Source organism: Taudactylus pleione, unplaced genomic scaffold (assembly GCF_031769625.1).
Source record: "Taudactylus pleione unplaced genomic scaffold, aTauple2 ptg000186l, whole genome shotgun sequence".
Lineage (NCBI taxonomy): Eukaryota > Metazoa > Chordata > Amphibia > Anura > Myobatrachidae > Taudactylus > Taudactylus pleione.
Window position 1 is genome coordinate 8063593 of NW_028284588.1, and position 21622 is coordinate 8085214.

The 21622-nt window shown below is 42.2% G+C and overlaps 1 protein-coding gene across 2 annotated transcripts in view; it reads left to right on the top strand.

The window, feature by feature from the left end:
* TMEFF1 (transmembrane protein with EGF like and two follistatin like domains 1) overlaps positions 1–21622 on the top strand; it is a 266232-nt gene that overhangs the window by 196288 nt on the left and 48322 nt on the right. For both annotated transcript variants that reach the window (XM_088476339.1, XM_088476338.1), the window contains exon 6: positions 18573–18721. In XM_088476339.1, coding sequence (XP_088332465.1) covers positions 18573–18721 — 149 coding nt within the window. The remainder of the gene's footprint in view (positions 1–18572; positions 18722–21622) is intronic.

The window sequence follows — 21622 nt, forward strand, 5'->3', positions numbered from 1 at the left end:
TGTAAGGGCAGGACTACAAAACACAGAGTCTTCCCCTCCCATAGTCTAACAATCCCATGCTGAAGGGTGTTCGGGCTCTTCCAAACCTGGTATCTGGGGACCAGAATAATACAGTATGCCCCAAAAAGTTTTCTTTCTCCTTCATCGGCTGGGATAATTAACAAGATTAGGACAACTGAAGTGGCAACTTTTCCACCCTGGTGTTTGGGGGGAACAAGATATAATTTCATTTTGGTGCCCCTAAATCGCTGAATGTAGCCCCCTAGGGGAAGCTGGGGTAACTCGCCACACCACCTACCTAATGACAGATGCTGATTTGGCCTCTGCATGCAGACTTGACTGCTCTCTCCCAATCTCCTCACTCAGGCACAACACTGGCACAGAACACATGCAGCCAACAGCGCGTCCCTGTACAGACAAGTTATCCAACTAGCGCCGGGAGAGGAGGAGGACGGTTACCCGCGAGCTGTCTAGAGTTGTAATTTGGCGTAGGCTTAGGAGCTTATCGCTACTGTGTACTTAGCCTTGCTCTAGGACTACAGAGACCATCATGCAATTCGAAGCTGTCTGGTTTCCTAACTTTATCAAACTGGACAAATCAATGAAAGATAGCCTAATAATTAAACCTGTGTGTTCTGTCCATCCCTGCATCAGAGTCGGATAAAGACCCCTTGGGGCACTAGACAAGATTCTGGTTTAGGGCTCCCTCACCTTCAATTCGTCACCTGCAAATATAATTTTTTCAGACACATTAAATAACCCCACCCATAATTTAAATCCCAGTAAAGTGCAGATATGCTGGGTAATGATGTAGTATGGGCGGGATGCAGTCAGGAAGCCGACGGCCGAAATGCCGACCACAGGCTTCCCAACTGTCTAATCCCGGCAGGGGTCTAATGACAGGTGTCGAAATCCCGACGCCTGTCATTTTACCTACGCCGGGAGCCCGACACCCGGCATACTGATCGAAGGCAAGCCGGGCGCGGACAGCCGCGGGGGAGAAGGGTTATGTTAGGGGCTACCGGGTGGGACTTAAGGTTAGGCACCACCAAGGGAGGGTTAGGGGAAGGGGGAGTTAGGGTTAGACACATCCGGGGGAAGGTTAGGGTTAGGCACCCCCCCGAGAGACTTAGATTCAGGCTGCAGGGAAGGGTGGGTTAGGTTTAGGCACTTACAGAGGGGGTTAGGGTTAGAGACTTGGGGGGGGGGTGGTTAGGGTTAGGCACCTCTAAGGTAGGGTTAGGGGGGGTTAGGTTAGTAATAGTAGAAATACTTACCTATCGGGATCTTCCAACGTTGGGATTTGAACTGGCGGTATTTCATGCCGATACCATATGGGCAGGCCATATTACATTGCAGTCCATGACCAGGGTCTTACACCTACTGTATATACCCTCCACACTTCCCTCTCTGCAGCAATCAGCATCACACAATCAGCTATAGACCAATCACAGTGGGTCCAATCCTGTTAGGTGCAAGTCTGCAAATGCAAGTTTCATTAAACAAGTGTGGGCACCCAAAATAAATTAGATCCATTTAGAAGTGCCAATTTGCTGTACTCGCGGCGAGGGTGTGCGACTTTTCTACAAAATGCAACATGGGAGAAGTGCACCACTCTGGATCCCAAAAGAGTGGCAACTTAGATAGCAAGTACTGGAGGTTTTTTAAAAGTTGTGACATGATTGATTTGTGCACTTTTTATTAAGCGTTGAAAAATTATAGCAGCAAATTAATGTCTTTCCAGCATTTTGGGGGTACAGAAAAATGTCTGTGTAGTAATGTTTCAGTGTTTTATACAAGTTTTTAAAAAGCTGGAATAAATACTTTTACCCTCATCTACAAGTTCAAAACCCCCTCTCCAATCAGTACAACACATCCACATACCTGTCCCCAGTGGCGTCACAAGGGGGGTGCAGCCCGCACCCGGGTGTCACCCGCCGAGGGGTGACACCAAGGTGCAGGCTCCCCCTCAGTGACAGGAGCCGGGTGCTGCACTTTAGTATTAAGTGCAGCACTCGGTTCCTGTCAGTGAGGGAGCCAGCACCGCACATGCCCGCGCCTCCTGCATCCCCCACCGGCACCACCCCATTCATAGATTTTGGTTAACACGGGCCGGGTTCGGGCAGCGGGACCATGCCCCTCGCTCAGTGTCACGCCCCTTCCTTGAAGACCAGGGCCGTGATGTCACGCCCCTTGCCTATTGTCAAGCCCTCCCGAAGGCCACACCCCCTTTTCATCAAGTGCCGCACGCATAGCATCTCTCCCCGCACCGGGTGTCACCGCGGGGAGAGACGCCGCTGCCTGTCCCACATCATTTACACCTCCACATACCTGTCCTACATCATTTACACCTCCACATACCTGTCCTACATCATTTACACCTCCACATACCTGTCCCACATCATTTACATCTCCACATACCTGTCCCACATAATTTACACCTCCACATACCTATCCCACATAATTTAAACCTCCACATACCCGTCCCACATAATTTACACCTCCACATACCTTACCTGTCCCACATAATTTACATCTCCACATACCTGTCCCACATAATTTACACCTCCACATACCTGTCCCACATCATTTACACCTCCACATACCTGTCCCACATCATTTACACCTCCACATACCTGCTGCACATCATTTACTCCTCCATATACCTGCCCCACTTCATTTACACCTCCACATACCTGGTCTACATCATTTACACTTCCACATACCTGTCCCACATCATGTACACCTCCACATACCTGTCCCTCATCATTTACACCTCCACATACCTATTCCACATTATTTACAACTCCACATACCTGTCCCACATCATGTACACTTCCACATACCTGTCCCATAATTTACACCTCCACATACCTGTCCCACATCATTTACACCTCCACATACCTGTCCCACATCATTTACACCTCCACATACCTGTCCCACATGTCTTTATTGGCCAAATTATGCTATATAAACCCCTCGAAGTGCATGCTTATTCATTGGGTGGGGTGTACCAGAGGTGTCCTGACATCTTTACCTTGAAATAAAGATCTTCCCTACCCTCTCACCTGCTCAAGGGGATGCACAAAAAAAAGTGAATTTCCTTAAAAAATCAATGCTAGTTTGGAATTGAAAAAGTAATTCATTGTGCGAGTTTGCCAGGATATCGTCTCGCAGAACGCTACTCACACACCTTATAGGATCAAGCCCAGTGTATGCACCCTGCTATTCCTTTGTGCACTCAGTGTGCCCTGATTTATTGACTGGCACCTCTCTCAGATGTTGCAGAGGTTCCGGCGCCTATTCTGGTGTCTCAGTATAATGATATCAAAGGAATAAACTGTGGGGCTATTCAAGGATTTGGGAAGGAGTGTGTATGCTACCTTTTATTTTTATTGTATTTGTAAATAAAAAGATCACTGTTTAGGTATTCATGCAAAATTAATTTTGGAATCCCATGCTATACATTTAAGTGTAAATTCTGTCTGCAAAATGCGTTAAATATGTTTTGAAAATGTAGCTTATGCATAAAACTAGCATCAATTCCCCGAATCCATGAGAACAAAGTATCTCAGCCTTGTATTTATTCTATCAAGATGTCATACTGTTTAGGGTTTTTTTCATTTGTGTGGATGTTTTACTTTTTTTTAAAAAGAGTAATACAGTATGTACTTGCATTCTTCTTTCTGGCATTATATTGTCCCTCCAGTAATGACTCTTGTTAGCTATTCTCTTCTGCTGGATTGCACTACAGAAAGAAGGGTAACATTTGAACAGATGGTTGTCATAAAGAGGATACCAGCAGGGAAAATTAATGTTTCAAGCAGAAAATTAAAATGCAGGATTTCATGGCGCACACTAACAAACCACTCAATTTGTAAAATAGTGTTTACTATAATGCAAGTGATACTTAATTTACTAGATGAGAGATGAAAAAAAACTATGGCATTATATCCTAATATATGTTTACATTTGTGTTTCTTTATATATGAAAAAATCATTTGGTCTGATTTTACTAGCACATTTAGGGATGAGTACAGGTGCCCGGGGTCCCCTAAATTTGAAAAAAAAAATGCTAAGGGGAAAAAAAATGCTGTACTTTTTTGGGCCACCGTGTATTGATGTTGTGCAGAGTCTTAACAGTTCAAAACTGTACATTCACTGTACAATGTAATTTGTAGGCTAAACTAGTGCCATATACACTACTAGGAAAATCCTGTGATCCCTTGTAATTGTTACTATATGTTTTGCATTTGGTACAGTATCCCTAGAATCCTGCCCAACACATTTACTTCAATATACACTCTTTCAAAAGGCTCTATAATGTTAAATCCTCTGTAACACTGTTTCTTATTTTATCAGAATCACATATAATTCTGCTTTGTTTTGCTGGTATCTGCTCTTCATCAGTATGTTGCCGATTCACAGGTTAAACCTCATAGACAGCAGTGATGTGGAATTGGTATGACATACCGCCAGACTATAGCCCAGCGGTATGTAATACTGACGCCGGAAGGCAGAAGAATGAAAATCCCGACGTGGTAAGTATTTAAACTATCCCTAACCCTTTCCCCCCCTAACCCTCCCTTAGGGGTGCCTAACACTAACCTCCCTCCTAGTGCCTAACCCTAACCTCCCCCCTGGGGTGCCTAAACTTGACCCCCCCTCCCCGCACCCTAAACCTACCCCAACAGGGTGCCTAACCCTAACCTCCCCCTGGGGGTGCCTAGCCCTAACCCCCCTTCAACCAAGCCTAACCCTCCCGGGGGGTGCCTAACCCTAAGTCCCCCCGGGAGCCCCTAAACCTAACCCATCCCTGCGCGGCTATCCACTCCCAACGCCCGGCTTACCTTAGTTCGGTATGCCAGGCGTTGAGATTTTGCCGTGGAGATAACGATAGGCGTCGGGATTTCAACGCCTATCATTAGTCTCATGCTGGGATTTCACAGTCGGGAAGCCGGCGGTCGGCATTTTGACCGCCAGCTTCCTGACCGCATACCGTAATATCAGTGATACCTGCAAGCTACAGAAAATATTGTAACATAAATACTATCCTAACCTAAGAAAGAATACAGATTAATTACACTTTGTAATTACAAACATGTATAATCAGAAGCATAGTTTTCACAATACACAAATCACCGCTGCAGTCCCGCCAAGAGACTGATGACAGCACAGTATAGTGTACGTGACAAAATGAACTATAATGCATATAATAGCTATATCCTTGTATGAATAGATTACATAAAAAATATATAAGTAATTGTTTTGCAATTTAGCATTTTTCTGTTAAGCGAAAAAATTGGTAATATAGCGTTAGCTCCTGAAACATATTTTTTCCCATATTAATAGTACTGTTATTTTACCTAAAGACTGTCAATAGTGCTAAACTGATAGAAAATGTAGTGGTATTCTGACTTTATATTAACAAATATGTATATACTGTAATGTGTCATGCTTTACCTAATTATAGCTGTATGCATTTACAAAGCACAGCATGGAAATACATGGCCAGAACACGTTCCCAATGGCAGGTGCTGCCATCTTCTCATATGTTACCAGAGTAACATAACAACAGTGAATATGAGAAGATTGTGTGACTATGTACACTCACATATGCTGGACATTATACACTGTCTGACAGCAGCAGGCAGCTTATGAATGTTATAATGAGAAGGAAAAAAACAGGACTTTAAGTATAATAATTTGCTTGCTGCTATCCATAATTCCTGCCTGCAATCGAGAGATGTAATCGACTGATTGTGAGTAGCGCAAGTCCCTTTTGCAACCTATTTCATTAAAAGTTGCAATTTCTAACTAATCTGCAATGTAAATTATTTTGACATTTGCATTTAAAAATCTAGTAGTTTTATAAACTCACTTAATGGTTTAACATTCCCTCTTTGTCACCAATGCGTTGTTTAAAGCAATTGATCTGCACAGTACTTCATATTTCTGTTGCTTGCTCTATCTCGCCTCTTTTGTGTTCTTGTGAATATTTAACACGCTCCTCCTTTGTAGAGCAGTCCTAATTGCTATCCTCATGTGCCATTGACAGGAGCTTTGGGGCTTTTGTCTGAAGCTGACAGCACATGCCTCTCACACTGGCTCTACTTCTGGTGCAGGCTCAACCAGGCCATTGTGTAATTGGGGTCTGTTCAAAGGCTGCTAGTAATAGTGTCAAAAAATGCACATTAAATCAAAGAGGAGAAATTATGGAACCTGTGAGCAGCTTTAATTCAGCAAGGATGGACACAGCTGAATGATGTACTGTACTAATACTGGGGATTTGTTATTTGGGAGATTCTTTGTTCTTTATATTGCATTGGTACTATTTGAGTACTTGGTACATGTATATATTCAAATTTATTAAAAATATGGAAAAACTAAAAAATATCAAATAACATATATTTTATAAAGACTAAGGCCCTGATTCAGAGGCACTCGCTCTTAATCAGGGCGGGCCGGTTTTTTTTTCCCCCAGCCTCCAGGCCGCTCGCTAAGCTGTGGGTGAGCACCCACACTTTTAGCGGGCGGCCTGGCGATCGTCGCGATTATCGCGACCATCAGGCTTGTGACAAGACCCTTGTGGTCGGGTCTTGTCCACTGCAAACCCCAGTGAACTTCCTGCTCTAATAGAGCAGGAAGTTCACTACTGACATCACGTGTGATGTCAGTAGGGCCGTCCACAAATGGCAGGCGTTCCTTCGGGAACGCCTCCATTTGTTGCGCCCCCCCCCTGACCCACCTACAAAATAGGGTGAGCTGTCGATCAACATCGACAGCCGGGGCTCACTCGCTCCGGGGCTCGCGCACGCCACGCATGCGCACTGCAGAGCTGTAGGGAGGGTGGTGCGGCCGGTACCTCCGCACAGGGCGGAATCCTCCAGTGGCACCGGCCACACACTTCTCTGCGCCGGAGGTCTGCAGGAAGAGACCTCCGGCAGTGGTGCGCAACGCACAGTAAATGTCGGTGCAGGATCCCGCCCTCCCTCCTCCCCTCAGAAGTAAGGGTAAGCGCTCAGGGAGGGGGGAGGGGGGCGGAGAGGGAGTGAGAGGGGTGGCAGTGCTGCACAGGGCGCACTGCCATCAAGCTACGGCGCTGGCGCACTGCCCAACCTTCGACCCGCTTGCAAGCGCTCGTGAGTGGGTCTGAATCAGGCCCTAAGCCCTTTCGCACCAGTGTAAACACTTGTATTTTCTTATATGTGCATTGTTAACAAAGCACACTTGCTAAAACAGGTAGTATCCCCTACATCTAAAATACTATTATTCTTGTTTTAGGTCAGATTTAAATGGTTAGTAATATAATGAATATTTTCACTAACATGCATTACTTCTGTTTCAGGTAACATTAAAATAACTGCTCGCAATGAAAAAATAAAAACTTTCATATTCATTTATCACCCATGTGAACAGATTCTTGTAGAAGCAGAACAAACTTCCCACAATTGGATCTTGTTAGCCTATTCCTTTCTCAGTTTCCCTAAGTAGCCTTGTTACTTTTCCATTGTTACATGTAATTCATACTGTCAGGCTTTTTCAGGGAAAGTTTTCTCCAAAGTACGGCCAGGTCCTCAACCTTCAGCTTTGTTCATATGCTGCAGTCTTATTAATATGCACTGTTTGAGCCTGGCAGGCTGTGGCAGTCAGCACATTATGTAAACATAACTATTGACAACAGCCAAACCGCTGCTCACTTTGCATTGTTGTATCCCTTCTGTAAATAATGAAACACATCCATTTCTATGTTCCTGTCTACAACCTTTAACGCTTTCATATATTTGTCCATGGAAAAATGACATGCAAGTCATTATTCTCATTGTCAGTGTACAGGTAAAATAAGACCTGAAAAAATATTATTATTGCGCATTTGCAAGATGATAAGGCAGCAAGCGACAGTTAACATAATTCTAAAGCAGAAAATGTTGATAAAGGGATGCAATTTAATGTCTGAATTTCCTACATTGCAAAAGGGAGTTCCACAATATATCACTATGTGGTGTTGCTATGAATATATGGTGGTTGACCACATGTGTTCACATGCAAGAGCAATCAGTGTCTGAAGCTGAATATTGAAGGTAAACATCAGTATAACTAGCTTGTAAAGTTAGTTACAAAACCAGAATAAGTTTCCTTCAGCTTTGTAAGATGTGTAATTATTAGATCCCATAAGGTATATGAGGATTCTGGACATCTATCCAATACCTCAATGTCCATTGATGGCCATTAAATAAAATAGTTTATCTTATAAATGGTAACTTACGTTACATATTTTCTCTGTAACTAATGTTACCGGGCCTGATTTATTACGGATCACAACTGCAACAGCCTACACAGTTGACCGATTGTTGCGTACTGTGCGTGCATCGCAGTACATGTGCGCGAAGGCTACACTGCAATCACACTACGATTACGCAGAGCATGGTAAGCCAGCGAAGAGTGAATGACAGGTAGTCAGCGTTTGGGGGTGGTGATGGGGGAGTGGTTGGGGAAACGCAGACGTTTCATTTGAACGCAGTTATATGGGCATGCATAAATTAGCCACTACTATGGCATACGCAGCTTGAGACTTGCAATTTCTGAGTAAGGTCAGGGCTGCTGTAATTGTGCGTGAGGGGTCAATGGTACTCAATGTTTCTGATGCTGGCAGTGCGACGGCATTGCAATAGCATTCATTAGCATATTTTCGCAGCAGACCTGCGATCGCAATTTGGGCCTGTAATGAATCAGGCCCCACTATCTTTTGTTACTATTGTTACATGTGTATTTAAGCCAATATCATAGGTTACATAAATGTTATTATCTTCTACTCTGTCCTCTTTTATAACCTACTAGGAGTAAAGCCCATTGAGTGTGAATACACAACGTGCTCTAGAAAACTAGTTCATTTGTTTTTATTTTTATCATCAAATTCTGAAATATTAAAATATACAAAAGGTGGAAGTATTGGTAAGATGATGATCATTTGAGGACAAGAGACGGGACCCCTTTGGACTTTTTTATTGGTTGACACAATAGCAATGCTCACCAGCCAATTGCAGACAATTTCTACTCATTCAAATAAAATAAGCAGGCAAGCTTCAGTACTAAGGGCTCAAAAACTAAATATTAAAGAGGGTACAGTAAGTTTATTGACAGACTTCTCTGAAAATTATTCCATTCAGTATCAAAACGAAGTCATGGCAGCTCATTGGGCTCATCTTGATGGTGCAACAGTAACAATATATACAGATGTTGCATATTTCCAAGAAGAAAGAAATCTGAAAGAAAACTACTTTGCTATTATGTCATATGCAAAGTCACACACCACTGCAGACATAGTACTGTATAACCATCTACTCCTGAGGGAACTGAGAAGGATTATAGATCTAGAAATATGGACTGATGGTGCATCCCAACATTTCAAAAACAGAAAAACAATGTCATATCTGTCACATTTGAAGGCTGCCGAGCACATTTCAGTTCGATGGAATTATCATGAATCATATCATGGTAAAGGCCCCCATGACGGTGATCGTGGCACCTTAATGAGGACAGCCTGGAAACATGTTTTACAGGGCAAAGCTGTAGTGCGAAATTACAAAGAATCATTGAGATCAACAGCCAGTCCACACAAATCCACTGTATTCTTGTTGATTCTACTCTGAGATAATTCACATATGACAATCAAGAATCAATGTTCGCCGACCTCCAGGATGCAAAAGAAATAGGAAGAGCAAGATGTGTGGTTCCTGCCAAGGAATTTGTTGTGAAATTATATGAAAACACTGGTGAAAGTGCTCTTCTTAGTACATGCAAATGAAAACACAGAACTAATGTTGAAAACAGTAAAGTTGAAAATACAACTTCTGATGAACATGTAAATATTGATCAATCTGTTGTTATAACTGCTCATACCCAAGATCACATTTCCACCTTTTGTAGTAGTGAAGTACCCTGCAGTTAAAGGGGATCACAAACACTACATTGGAAACATAAGTATCAGTAATGACAACTTTCTTACTGTACAATACTTGAAAAGAAAAGGTGGTCTCGGTTTACAAGAATATTATTCTTTTCCTGAGAAAGATGAAATTGACATCATAAGCACAGATTGCGTGGCAAACATTATTTCTCTCATTTGCCATGTAATTTTGAGTTTTGTTAAATGTTTATTGTTATACTGCACAGAGTATAATGTATATTCTTTGTGTAACATAGTTATATTATGTGATCTTAGTTATAAAAACATATAAATATTAGGCATAAACATACTCTACTGGAAATTTATGGTACTTCATTTAGTTAATGATACAAACATTGGGCCTGATTCAGAGCTGCTAGCAAGCGCTGTTCGCTCGCAAGCAGCCCGATGGTTGCCCACTGCACACGCGCCGCGTCCGGCGTGCGCGTGCCCTGCCGAGCAACTGAAGTTCAGTCGCTACGGGGCTCGCAACAAGACGGGGTGGCTGTTGATGTTGATTGACAGCTCGCCCCGTTTTGTGGGCAGGTGGGGGGGTGGCCATACAAACGCAGGTGTTCCCTTAGGAACGCCTGCGTTTGTAGGAGGGCTGACTGACATCACTACTGATGTCAGTAGTGGACTTCCTGCTCTATTAGAGCAGGATGTCCACTCGGGCTTGCGGCAGCTAGACCCTACTCCAGGGTCTCGTCACAAGCCCGATGGTCGCGATAATCGCGACGGTATCCTGGCCGCTCGAACAAGCTGTGGGTGGTCGCCCACAACTTTGCGAGTGGCCGGAGAAAAAAAAACCACCCACATTCAGAGCGAGCGCCAACCAGCAGCGAGCGGCTCTGAATCAGGGTCATAATCTTGTGCAGGACTGTTGCTATTGTAAAGGGAAAAGTTGCTATTTACCTCAGATAACAAATTTATCAAAAAATATATTTGAATACTTAGGTTTTTAATCATTCATGACATGTAGTCCTAACTTTTAAAAAATGCGTGAGAAACATTATTTCTCTGATTTACCAAGCAGAATTGAGTTTATTCTTATTATACTATACAGAGAACATTTTTTCCTGTATTATATTCTCTCTGTGTAATGTTAGTTACATGTGTGTAACGTTAGTTACAAGAACATCTATTTTATAAATAATAAACAACATTGAAACTCATGGTATTTCATTTAAAGAAATATACCAACATGATCATATTTACTACTATACTAAAGAAAACAAACACCATTTACATTAAATTGTAATAATATTTATATATTTTATACATCTTCCATCTATTTGGAAGTTATGCAGTATTGTTCACGTAACGGTCAGTAGTTACTTTGAAATGGACCTACATGGGCCTCTGACAAAAGCTGATTGGTTGCTTTGGGAAGCTTCTCAACTTTATCTCTCTACTGGGCTTGCTACATCTGCCTCGTATACTGTAGAGGAGTGGTAATAACCTCTTTTTTCTACAAAAACACAGAAAAAGGTGTTGATTACCGCTTTATTTTGGAGGGAAAGTGACATAAGCTAGGATCGTTGAAAGCAGTTGCAGGCTTCTGTGACATAAATTTAAGCATAAGATCTTAAATACAGCAATGCTAATAGAAATCCTCTGTTTCAGTGATTTATGTAGAAGTTTCTAGAAAAGCTGAAGGACAAATTCTACGGCGGCTTTCCCACAACACATCGAGCTATGGGTACTTAAAAAAAAGCAACAACAAAATCTACAAAAAAAACTGTAGCTGGTTACACATTAGACGATATGTTGTCTGATCCGGCAGATCGGCCCGACATATCATCAACATCAGCTAGTGTGTACCCACTATGAATGACCCTGCGTGCTCCCGCGGGGTCATTCATGGCATCGACAGATTGAACCTACTTGCAGCTATATCTGTCAATGTGATGAACGACCTCATGCATTTGGATGCGGCTGGTGAATGACATCATGTGGTCGTTCACCAAATCCTGTGGTGTGTATTCACAATATGTTGTCCGTCGCTTTGTGGGTTGGTTGGATACACACGTTGTCTAATGTGTACCAAGCTTAAGGTCATAAGATCCTATCATACTTGCAGACAGGCAAACAAAAATATAATTCAGAAGTTTGCAAGTGATAGCTTTGAATTTCTATAGAGCTGCATAATGAGTTTGCGGTCTAAGTAGGTCCATTCTATGACCGCATTAATGGGTAGATTTAAATGAATGGCAAGAAATATTTTGTGTCACATGGATAGAATAACTTGCATTGCTGCATTTTTTTTTATAAATTGTCTCCAGAACAGCTGAGTGGACTGCAAGTCTGGACTTGAGCTTCCAGGTAAAGCTGATTACGGGTTCCGGATGCAATAGACTTATAGACTTGTAGCGCCCCTTGTAATGCTGCTAAACACAGAGCATAGTGCGTATGCATATCAGGAAATTGTTTGATCTTGGTATCTAATAATATAATGATGTTTGTGGAGTGTTTATGAGACGTTGGCCTCTGGGGAGCATGAGGAAGACTCTAAAGATAATTGCATGCAGCTCTTCAGGCTACCCAGATGGTGCTATAGCACAATGTGAATAAAGTCAACTTTTTAGCAATAAGTTACTTGGTGGGAGATGCATGAAGCAGTAGAAAAGTGGAGAAGTTGCCGCAGCAACAAATTAGCTTTGAGGTGGTATTTATCAAGTACATTCTATAATATAATAAGTAGATGCCGATTGGTTGCTATGAGCAACGTCTCCATTTTTCCACTTCACCACTCTTTACCCTGCTTGATACATCTCCCCCATGGTAACATCAGCACAGCCATCTGGTGGTAACTGCTTTGGGATAGCCGGATAACTAACAAGATTCTTTAGTTAAACTGCACCTGCCACCAACATGGAATGAATTAGGTATTCATTTTATCCCTACATGGGTAACTGGGTGACGCCCCCACTCCCCAATCCTGGTGCCCAAGACAGCAGCTTAATGGTTGATCAGGCACTGGTTCCAGTTCCACTTTTAAAAAAAATAAATGTAATAATTAAAGTAATTTTATCAATATCTGCTGCTATCGCCGTCCTGAGATACAGTCTATCTTAAATAGGCTGCCCATGTAAAGCATTCGCTGGAGAAACCCTGCAAATAGTTTCTCTGGCAAACAGTTTTAATAGATAGAGAGGAGGCCTAACTCAGACAAAACCACCTGGCTCAGAAAGGACTTATCTGTCTTTAAGAAATAGTTCCCATTAATAGCAGTGATGGGTGCAAAATTATCCATCCCCACAACCATGTATGATCCCCAAGATGGTACATTGTTGCTTATTTATACTTGACTGGAAATCCAGCAGTAAAAGATACAGTAGGCTGCTCCAGCCACCATGATGAAGTGTTTAGTGGACCCATAAACCCACTTTCCCAAGCAGCTCTCCTACTTAACTAAATTACCGTTCTATTACAGTATGTACTATTTCATAGCTCTTTATAGTGCATTGTTTCACTAAAAAATACACTTACTTTGTAATCTCGTGTTTCTTGGCTACACTTATCAAACATAGGGCGGTATCCAATTAGCCCTGATAGGGTATTCATTGAGAGTGGATATTGAAGCGTGAAGTTAAGATGGAGGGTACTCACCAGTTTGCTTAGCAAAACATTTTTCTACGTGAAGTTCTCCACATCATACAAATCTGAGACATACAGTAATCATCTTTTAGGAGCTGTTCTCATGATCATAAATTCATGTGGTTCTCTTTATGGGCTATAGTGGGGCATTCTCAGGCTGGCTATTCAGAGTTGTGATTCTGCGTAATTACAGCTATTTTCAGATGGATATTTTGTACTAAAAATAATGATGACGGCTTTTCAACCAAGCACACAGACAGAGGAGGTCTGGCTGCGTAGATATGTACAGTCAGTATATGGGCAAGTATACTGTACACAGTGGCGTCCCTACCTGTTGATGCACCTGGTGCGGTGGTAACTCAGCAACACGTGCGCCAGAAAAAGGAGGTGTGACCTCAAGTCAAGGGGCGTGACCTCACAGATGGGAGCGGAGTCACGCACCCGAACCCCGGTTTTAGTCTCTTCGGGGGGTCCCGGAGCTGTGGGCTACCCCCGGGGACCAGAGTACTTGTAGTGTCTGCTCCCTCACTGTGACAGGAGCCGAGTGCTGCATGTAATTCTACAGTGCAGCACCCGGCTCTTGTCACTGTGGGGGAGTCTGCACTTTGGTGTCACCCCTCGACAGGTGACACCCGGGTGTGAACCTCCTGCACTTTGGTGTCACCCCTCGACGGGTGACACCCGGGTGCGAACCTCCTTGTGATGCCACTGTCTGTACATATTTAGTTCTGTGCAAGCCAGTTATGTCTGATTTGCATTTAACTCTGCATCAGCTCCTAAAGGAGCAGGTTGAGAATCAATAATGGAGAGTGTCTTGAAGACATTGGAAATGTAGTGTAAGTAAAAGAGTGTTTAAGATAGTCAAATACAACAGAAAGGCTCATTAGAATTAGAAGTGAGCATTGGCCTTTGGACTTAGCATTGATCATTATTGTCAGTATAGTCCCTGTGCAATATTGGAACTAAAGCCTGAATGATGAAGGTCCAGTTGGTTGTGTGAGGAATGGAAGCATGTGAGGCGAGTGTAGGCAAGCCTTTCAAGAAGCTTGGAAGGGCAAGATAGCTGAGATATGGCACAGTAATCTGAAAGAGTTTGGTTGGTTTTTGTTATTGTTGTTTTTTTTAAGAATAGCAGCAATTAACCACATGTTTGAATAAAGAGGGAAATATAGCAGTCAGGAAAGAGAGTATAGATGAATGTTAGTTAAGGCAGGGATGAGCATGATACAGCAACTAATTGGTGAGGGGATAGGGTCAAATGGACAGGTTGTAGAGTGGGAGGGACAAAAGTATAAACTGTTCTGTCGGATCGGGTGCATGAGTGTATTTGGAAAGTTTGTTGCTAGAGGAAGAATATAACATCTAATGTATCTTGTACTTAAAATAAGGAGAAAAATCTTAGTCAGTGATGGTTATCAGAGAGTTTGGTATTGGAGTGTTGAGGAATGTTTTTAAATCTATTAAAGAGATGTTTGGGGTAAGAAGCCTGAACAGAGATGAGAGATTGGAAATACTTGTAGCCAAAACTTTTTGATAGCAATGGTAGATGGCAGTATATTGGAGAAAGTCATGAGATGTACACTAGTTTCATTCTACTCTGCAGGAGAGTTTTTGAAAGCAGATTGTTTCCGTACATCCAATAACAGCAAAAAACATTTTAAAGTACTGTAAATACCAAAAATACAGATTGCTTTATCCCACTTACTTTTAACATGACTTTGAAAGTGACTGTGATTGCTGAATGCTCCTGTAGTGTTCTGTGTTAGCTTGAAGTTTTCCTACAGTAATGGATTTGCAGAGTTGTGCCTTACTTAGAAAGGTTAGGACCACAAAATAGATCATTCAGACAACAGTGTCCTTAAAGGAAGCTCTGAAATACCGCATCCTCAATGGACAGAGGTAAATGACAATCAGCAAATGACCTTAAGCTGCTGGATACTATACATTCCACATTATGTAATTGCAGAACAGTGTGGTTAGATTTCCTTTTCATTTCTCCTTGCACATCTCTGCGGCTGGACCACCTCTATCCATATGCTTGGATCCCCATCATCATCAGTACACACTTGCTTGTTATGTTGGTTTCAAAAGTTAAATGATAATTCCATCTCTAAGTACTAAAGTTAATATTTGCCCAATAAATGTGTCTGGGGTTTTTTGTTATATTTATGTGGCCTCAAAATATCTTTTGTAGGAGCTTGTATGAATCCCAGTAGCAGTTTTCTTGTTTTGTTTGTTTTCAAAATGTAGTAATGGTGTAGAAAGTGCATCCTTCAGTTACAACTCTGTGCGTAATAGCTGTGCCACTAAACTGCACCTTCTGCCATCCTTTGCAATAATGCAAAAATTACACTACACCAAAGAGCATCTGTCTGTGTAATGTAAGCTGCCTGTTGCATGGTCAGATGCCCTGTAAACCACAGAAAAGTTGGAACATATTATATTTGTATTACATATTGTAAAGCACTGTATTACATAAACTGAATAGATTAATATGTATATATCAATCTGTTATAGATACAGGTCACAGGAAATATAATACCCTATACCCCACCCATACTGATTTTATTGACATGTTTGTACCAACTCACGGGAAGTTGGAAGAATTGTGAGCTGGTGCTTCATGCAGTGAAGGTACACACTACAGAAGTGCTAAACACACCCACTGGGGCCATGTCCACAGCTTGGCTCGATTCTGCATTTCATAATGTTGGGAGGTATGTCATGCACAGTGAGGAAAGATAGCTATAGTATTATTGATTAATAGTGTTTTACATACTGTGAAATGAGCCCTTGAAAAGATACCATTGTAGGACAATTTAGATGAGTATATGTTAACATGAGTATTATTATTATTATTATTATTATTATTATTATTATTATTAAAGGCAGTTGATTTTTTATTTTTTTATTTTTTTAAGAATGGTATGCTTGTTTCCTGAACAATCATTGGGATGGAATTTCCATACTATTATGCCAAGCAGAATAAAATTGTTACATAAGTTTGTGTGTGCATTTCTTTCAATATTTCTTATATATAAAAAACTATATATTTATATCAATATATCTCATACTTGCCTACTCTACAAAAACAGCCAGGAGGCTCCCGAAAATCAGGTGATGCTTGCGGCCACCCGAAAGAGTGGGCAAGTCTCCCATAGCTGGCTACTCCCCTCCTGCAGCCACCCGCTTATCAAGTAACAGTGAACAGTCCAGGTGGCCTATGGCGCGATTTGCACTGAATTGCTTCATCGTGGCCCCGCCCCCGCTTCCAGTGGTGGTTCTAGGGGCGGACAAGCAGGGCTATTGCCCAGAGCGCTGCAGCCTGACGGGTCGACTGCAGTCACCCCACCGGCGCGGTCTAACTAGTCAGCGCCCGCCGCTGCGCTGCCATGATCTCAAAACAGTTACTCCCTCGTCCCTCCCAGCTCCCACCTTACACTGTCTCAAAATGCTGGGCTTGACGACGTCACGACGTGTGACTTCGTCGTGGTTGTGGTGACTCACCAACAGCATTTTGGGACTTTGAGTGAGCAGCCGCAGGGGAGAAAGCAGCGGCGGATTAGAAGAGCAGCCTCTGCCGGGAGGTGAGTCGCTAGGGGAGAGAGGGAAAGAGGAGGGGGAGGGGAAGAGGGGGCATTACTGAGTGTGGCAGCCCTTTACACTATAGCAATCAGCAGTAGGGCTGTGATAACAGCACACTTCTTGCAGCTATCACCTATGCGTGCCTCCGGGGATCTCTGCAGCACATATTTATGTGTAAAGGGCCCACTACAGTTGCATATTATGTGTAGAGAACATTAGTGAGTGTGGCATATTAATGTGTAAAGGGCATTAGTGAGTGTGGCACATTAAAGTGTAATGGCCATTACTGAGATGCATATTAATGTGTAAAGTGCATTACTGAGTGTGGCATATTAATGTGTAAAGGGCATTACTGAGTGTGGCATATTAATGTGTAAAGGGCATAACTGTGTGTTGCATAATGTGTAAGGGGCATTACTGTGTGGCTAATATTAAGGGACATTTCTGCATGGCATAATGTGTAAGGGGCATTACTGTGTGCTGCATGACGTGTAAGGGGCATTACTGCATGGCATAATGTGTTATAAGGGGCAGTGCTGCTTGGCATAATGTGTTATAAGGGGCACTACTACAGTCTGGCATAATGTGTATAAGGAGTACTACTGTGTGCCATAACGTGAATGGACTGTGCTGCTGTCCCAATCCATCCCAGTCTTCCAGAATGCCAGTGGTGGCGGGCGTGGTGTCGTCGCACATGGCATTTTGGCTGTGGGAGAGAATGGAGCAGCTGCACACTGCAGCAGAGCATCCACTTTCTGCTGGGCATGCCCCCTACACTGATGAACAGGAGGTGTGTCATGAAGCCACACCCTGCACGCAGAACAATGCCCTCCTTGATTTCTGCGTGTTCTTGCTTTTTTTGAGGGGGGGAGGGGTGGTGGCCGCATTGTTTAGCGGGTGGCAAGGCCATGATGACGCATATAAAGACAATAGGCTTGTATCTTAATGTCACAGTCACTCTTCCACAATGTTCACATTGATGGTTGTTAATTCATTTCTCATCTGTACCACCTTTTGACACAGATTAAAAACTAACAATGCAGTTGTTGCTCAAAGGGGATGTAGTGAGATCCCGGCGTGCGGGATGCAGATGGTCAAACTGCTGGCGCCGGAATCTCGACAGCAGAATCTAACCACTAAGCGGGAAGGTTAGGTTCAGGCACCAGGGAGGGATGGTTAGGGATAGGGGTAAGGGTTAGTGGTAGGATACTTACCTAATGGTGTCGGGATTCTGACTGTCAGAATGCTGCTGTCAGTGCTTTGACCGGGGGCATCCTGCCCGCCAGGATCCCATACCCAACCCTCTCAAAGGCCCAGATATATCAAGGTACACCATTAAATTCACCCAATGCAAAAGTTTTTTACTTATTAAATTTGTTATTTTAGCATTACAGGAGACATGGAACTTTCCATTATATTAGTACTTATTTCTTCCCAACAGGTGCGTGTGTAATATAGACTGCAGTGGTCATAATTTTAACCCAGTCTGCGCCTCTGATGGAAGCTCCTATTCCAATCCATGTATGGTACGAGAGGCGTCGTGTCTCAAGCAAGAGCAGATCGATGTGAAACACCTGGGGAGCTGTACAGGTAGAGAATAATTTATTATAGAAGAACTGCATTCAATATGTAACATTTTATTTTGAGTAGAATTCAGAAAGATATGGAAAATTATAAAGTCATATTTCCTTTTGATGTGGAGCCCAGTTGATATTGTGGATTTATCCTGAAGGCTCCTATGGTCCAGCACTGCTTACTTCTCTCACTGGTAGACAGGCAGCTGTGTTGTCCATGAGCAAACCTCTCAACTCTTGCAGCTCTTTGAATTGTGATGGACAGTCAAGGAGAGGGGGCTACATGACATACAGGACTTTGCCCTACCTAAGGTTGTGCACGTGGCACTAGTTAAGTGCTGCTCTGCTATGCATCTTTTCAGCCCTCAAATCGGGAAAATAATAATGAAAAAATATAAAATGTAAACAATCAGCCGTGATTATAAATATAGATTTAATTAAATAATTTGTTCAAAAAAATAATTGATTCAGTAAAATAACCATTTAGCCTACAAAACGTGCACAATAAATCTATAAGCATTAAACTACTGATATCCTTAAATAATACAGATGCGTTGAATTATCCCACTTATTCACATTTGCAGATACAGTATATCCTTGCTGAAAGAAAATGGATTTCTATGTCCCAAATATGCAAATGGTAGAGCAACCACTTGTAAGCAATAAACAAACTGTAATATTGCAAGATATCTTTTGTAAGTCAATCAAGGAAATATATATCCAGTCTAAAAAACATATAATTGACACTTTTGATGCAATTAAATAATTAGCCAAATGGTGTTTGCTGTGTTGTGTGACTCCTAGACCACCCTAATGGAGTACTTAGGGGCATATTCATGTACCCGCAAGCTTTTTGCGGGAAAAAATACAGCGGTTATCGCGACCAATTTTTAATTAACGTGAGTATGTATGCTCCTGATTCCTGCAGTTCCCAATTAAAAAAAAAATTGGTTGCGGTAATTTTTCTGGCAAAAACTGATGGGAAAATTTGAAAAAAAAAATTGGCAAACAGTCTGTTCCCTAAATAATGTAAATAAATATTAGGTAACAGTACAGTTGTGTATTACTGTCACAGAGAAAACAATTTTGTGCATTTCTTAAAACAAAAAGAACAAAAATTTTTTTATAAAATGCAAGCTTTATTTCTTGAAATATGAACAAATAAAATGAAAAAGTTGAAAAATAATTTTCGGTTAATTTGAGGCCACTTAAATAAAAAAAATTTGAAAAGTTTCAAGCATACAAGTTTACAATCTGCAACATTGAATGTTATTGCTATGGAAACTGTGGACACCTCAAGTCTGTGATAGTTTTCTGTTTTTCTTGTTTCATTTATGTAGTCTGTGACCATAATTCTCACAGCGGCTTGGGTCGGGCAACATAGCACACAGAATTAATTATAGAATTTTCATGTTTATTTTGTTTTTATATGATTTTCTTATACATAATTTACACTAAATTTGATCCATTTACCAATGCCTTAAGTGATACCTTGTGTTTCTATAGGTATTTTGCTTTATTTATGTACTTGAATCAGGTCCTCCTTAGTGGTAGTGGAGAGAGTAGCACCGGACCACTACAGCTTTCGGGGACATTGCCACACCAGGGAATGTAAAATAGATTGAATAAATCTTAATAGAACTGTTCTTACTTTGACTTTTAATCGAATGCATTAAGTATCACTATACACTGAAAACTGCTGGTTTTGGTGAGTTTTTTGCTGCACTTTCACAGAATGAAAAATTGCATGACAAGTGTAAACAAAACCTATAGATTAATATTTGTTAGTTTACAAATGTACATTTAGAAACTATTGGCAATAAATATTGTATATTTACAGTAAGCGTCACAGCATTTTGCACGTTTTGTAAGGTGTGGGTTACACAACAAATACATTTGTGTAGTATTTTTATTTTGTGGTACTTTGATTTCACTTTGTAATTAATTTTTTTTTGCATTATAAAGGAAAAATAAACTTTCCTGTTAGTGTTTCCTTAATTATTTTCCCTAATTAGAATCAGCTACTTTTTTCAACTATAATAACACCAAGGTACCAGAAAAAAAGTTATATATTTTAGCTCCGATTGTTTTAAGTGGACAGGGCTGTGGAACCAGGGATAGGCATTCTAAATTTGCGGAAGTTGTTTCTTATTATTTCTGCCTGAAACGTGGAGAATCTGTGCTGAGTAGATGTAAATGGGAGACCATGTTTTTTGTGGGTATATTTTTGCCACATATCATACTGTATGAATCACAGTGTGAGTCTATTTTACTCCAGCACCAAAATTGTCCCACAGGCCTAACTTTAGCACAGCGCTCTTCTCAGGGCTGGCTCCAGGGTTCGGAGCACCCTGTGCCGGCCCTTGAGAAGGCGCCCTAACATCGCTTTCGGCTTCGATTTTGGAGGCATGGCCTAATTAGCATAGGCCACGCCCCCCTGTGTGCCGTTATTTGGAGGCGTGCCCGCATGGCACAGCTCCAAATAACATCAGGCTGGGGGTAAAGCTCAGCACTCCGTCACTGGCTGGGCTTCCCCCAGCCCTCTCCCGACAGTGAATGGTTGACGCGCGCATGCGTGCGGCATCCATTCACACTCCAGGGGCACGGCACCGCCGCAGCTACGGTGGGGGTCCCCAACCTCCTGATTTGACCACCGGCGGGCCACTGCGGCCCGCGGGTGGAACAGCGGGACATTACTGTCCCGCTGAAATGGGGATGCTGGGCAGGAGTGCCGTCCTCTACGGGTGGCGCCCTTGTGCGACAGCACTGGTCGGACACCCCTAGAGCCGGCCCTGGCTCTTCTGGTGCAAAGCATTTTACATTCAGGTTTTCTACGACAGGCAGCAATTCAGTCAATGAGTAAGGGCTCCATATTGAGTTATTTTCATGCAGGTTTTTTCCAGCAAAGTACACCTAG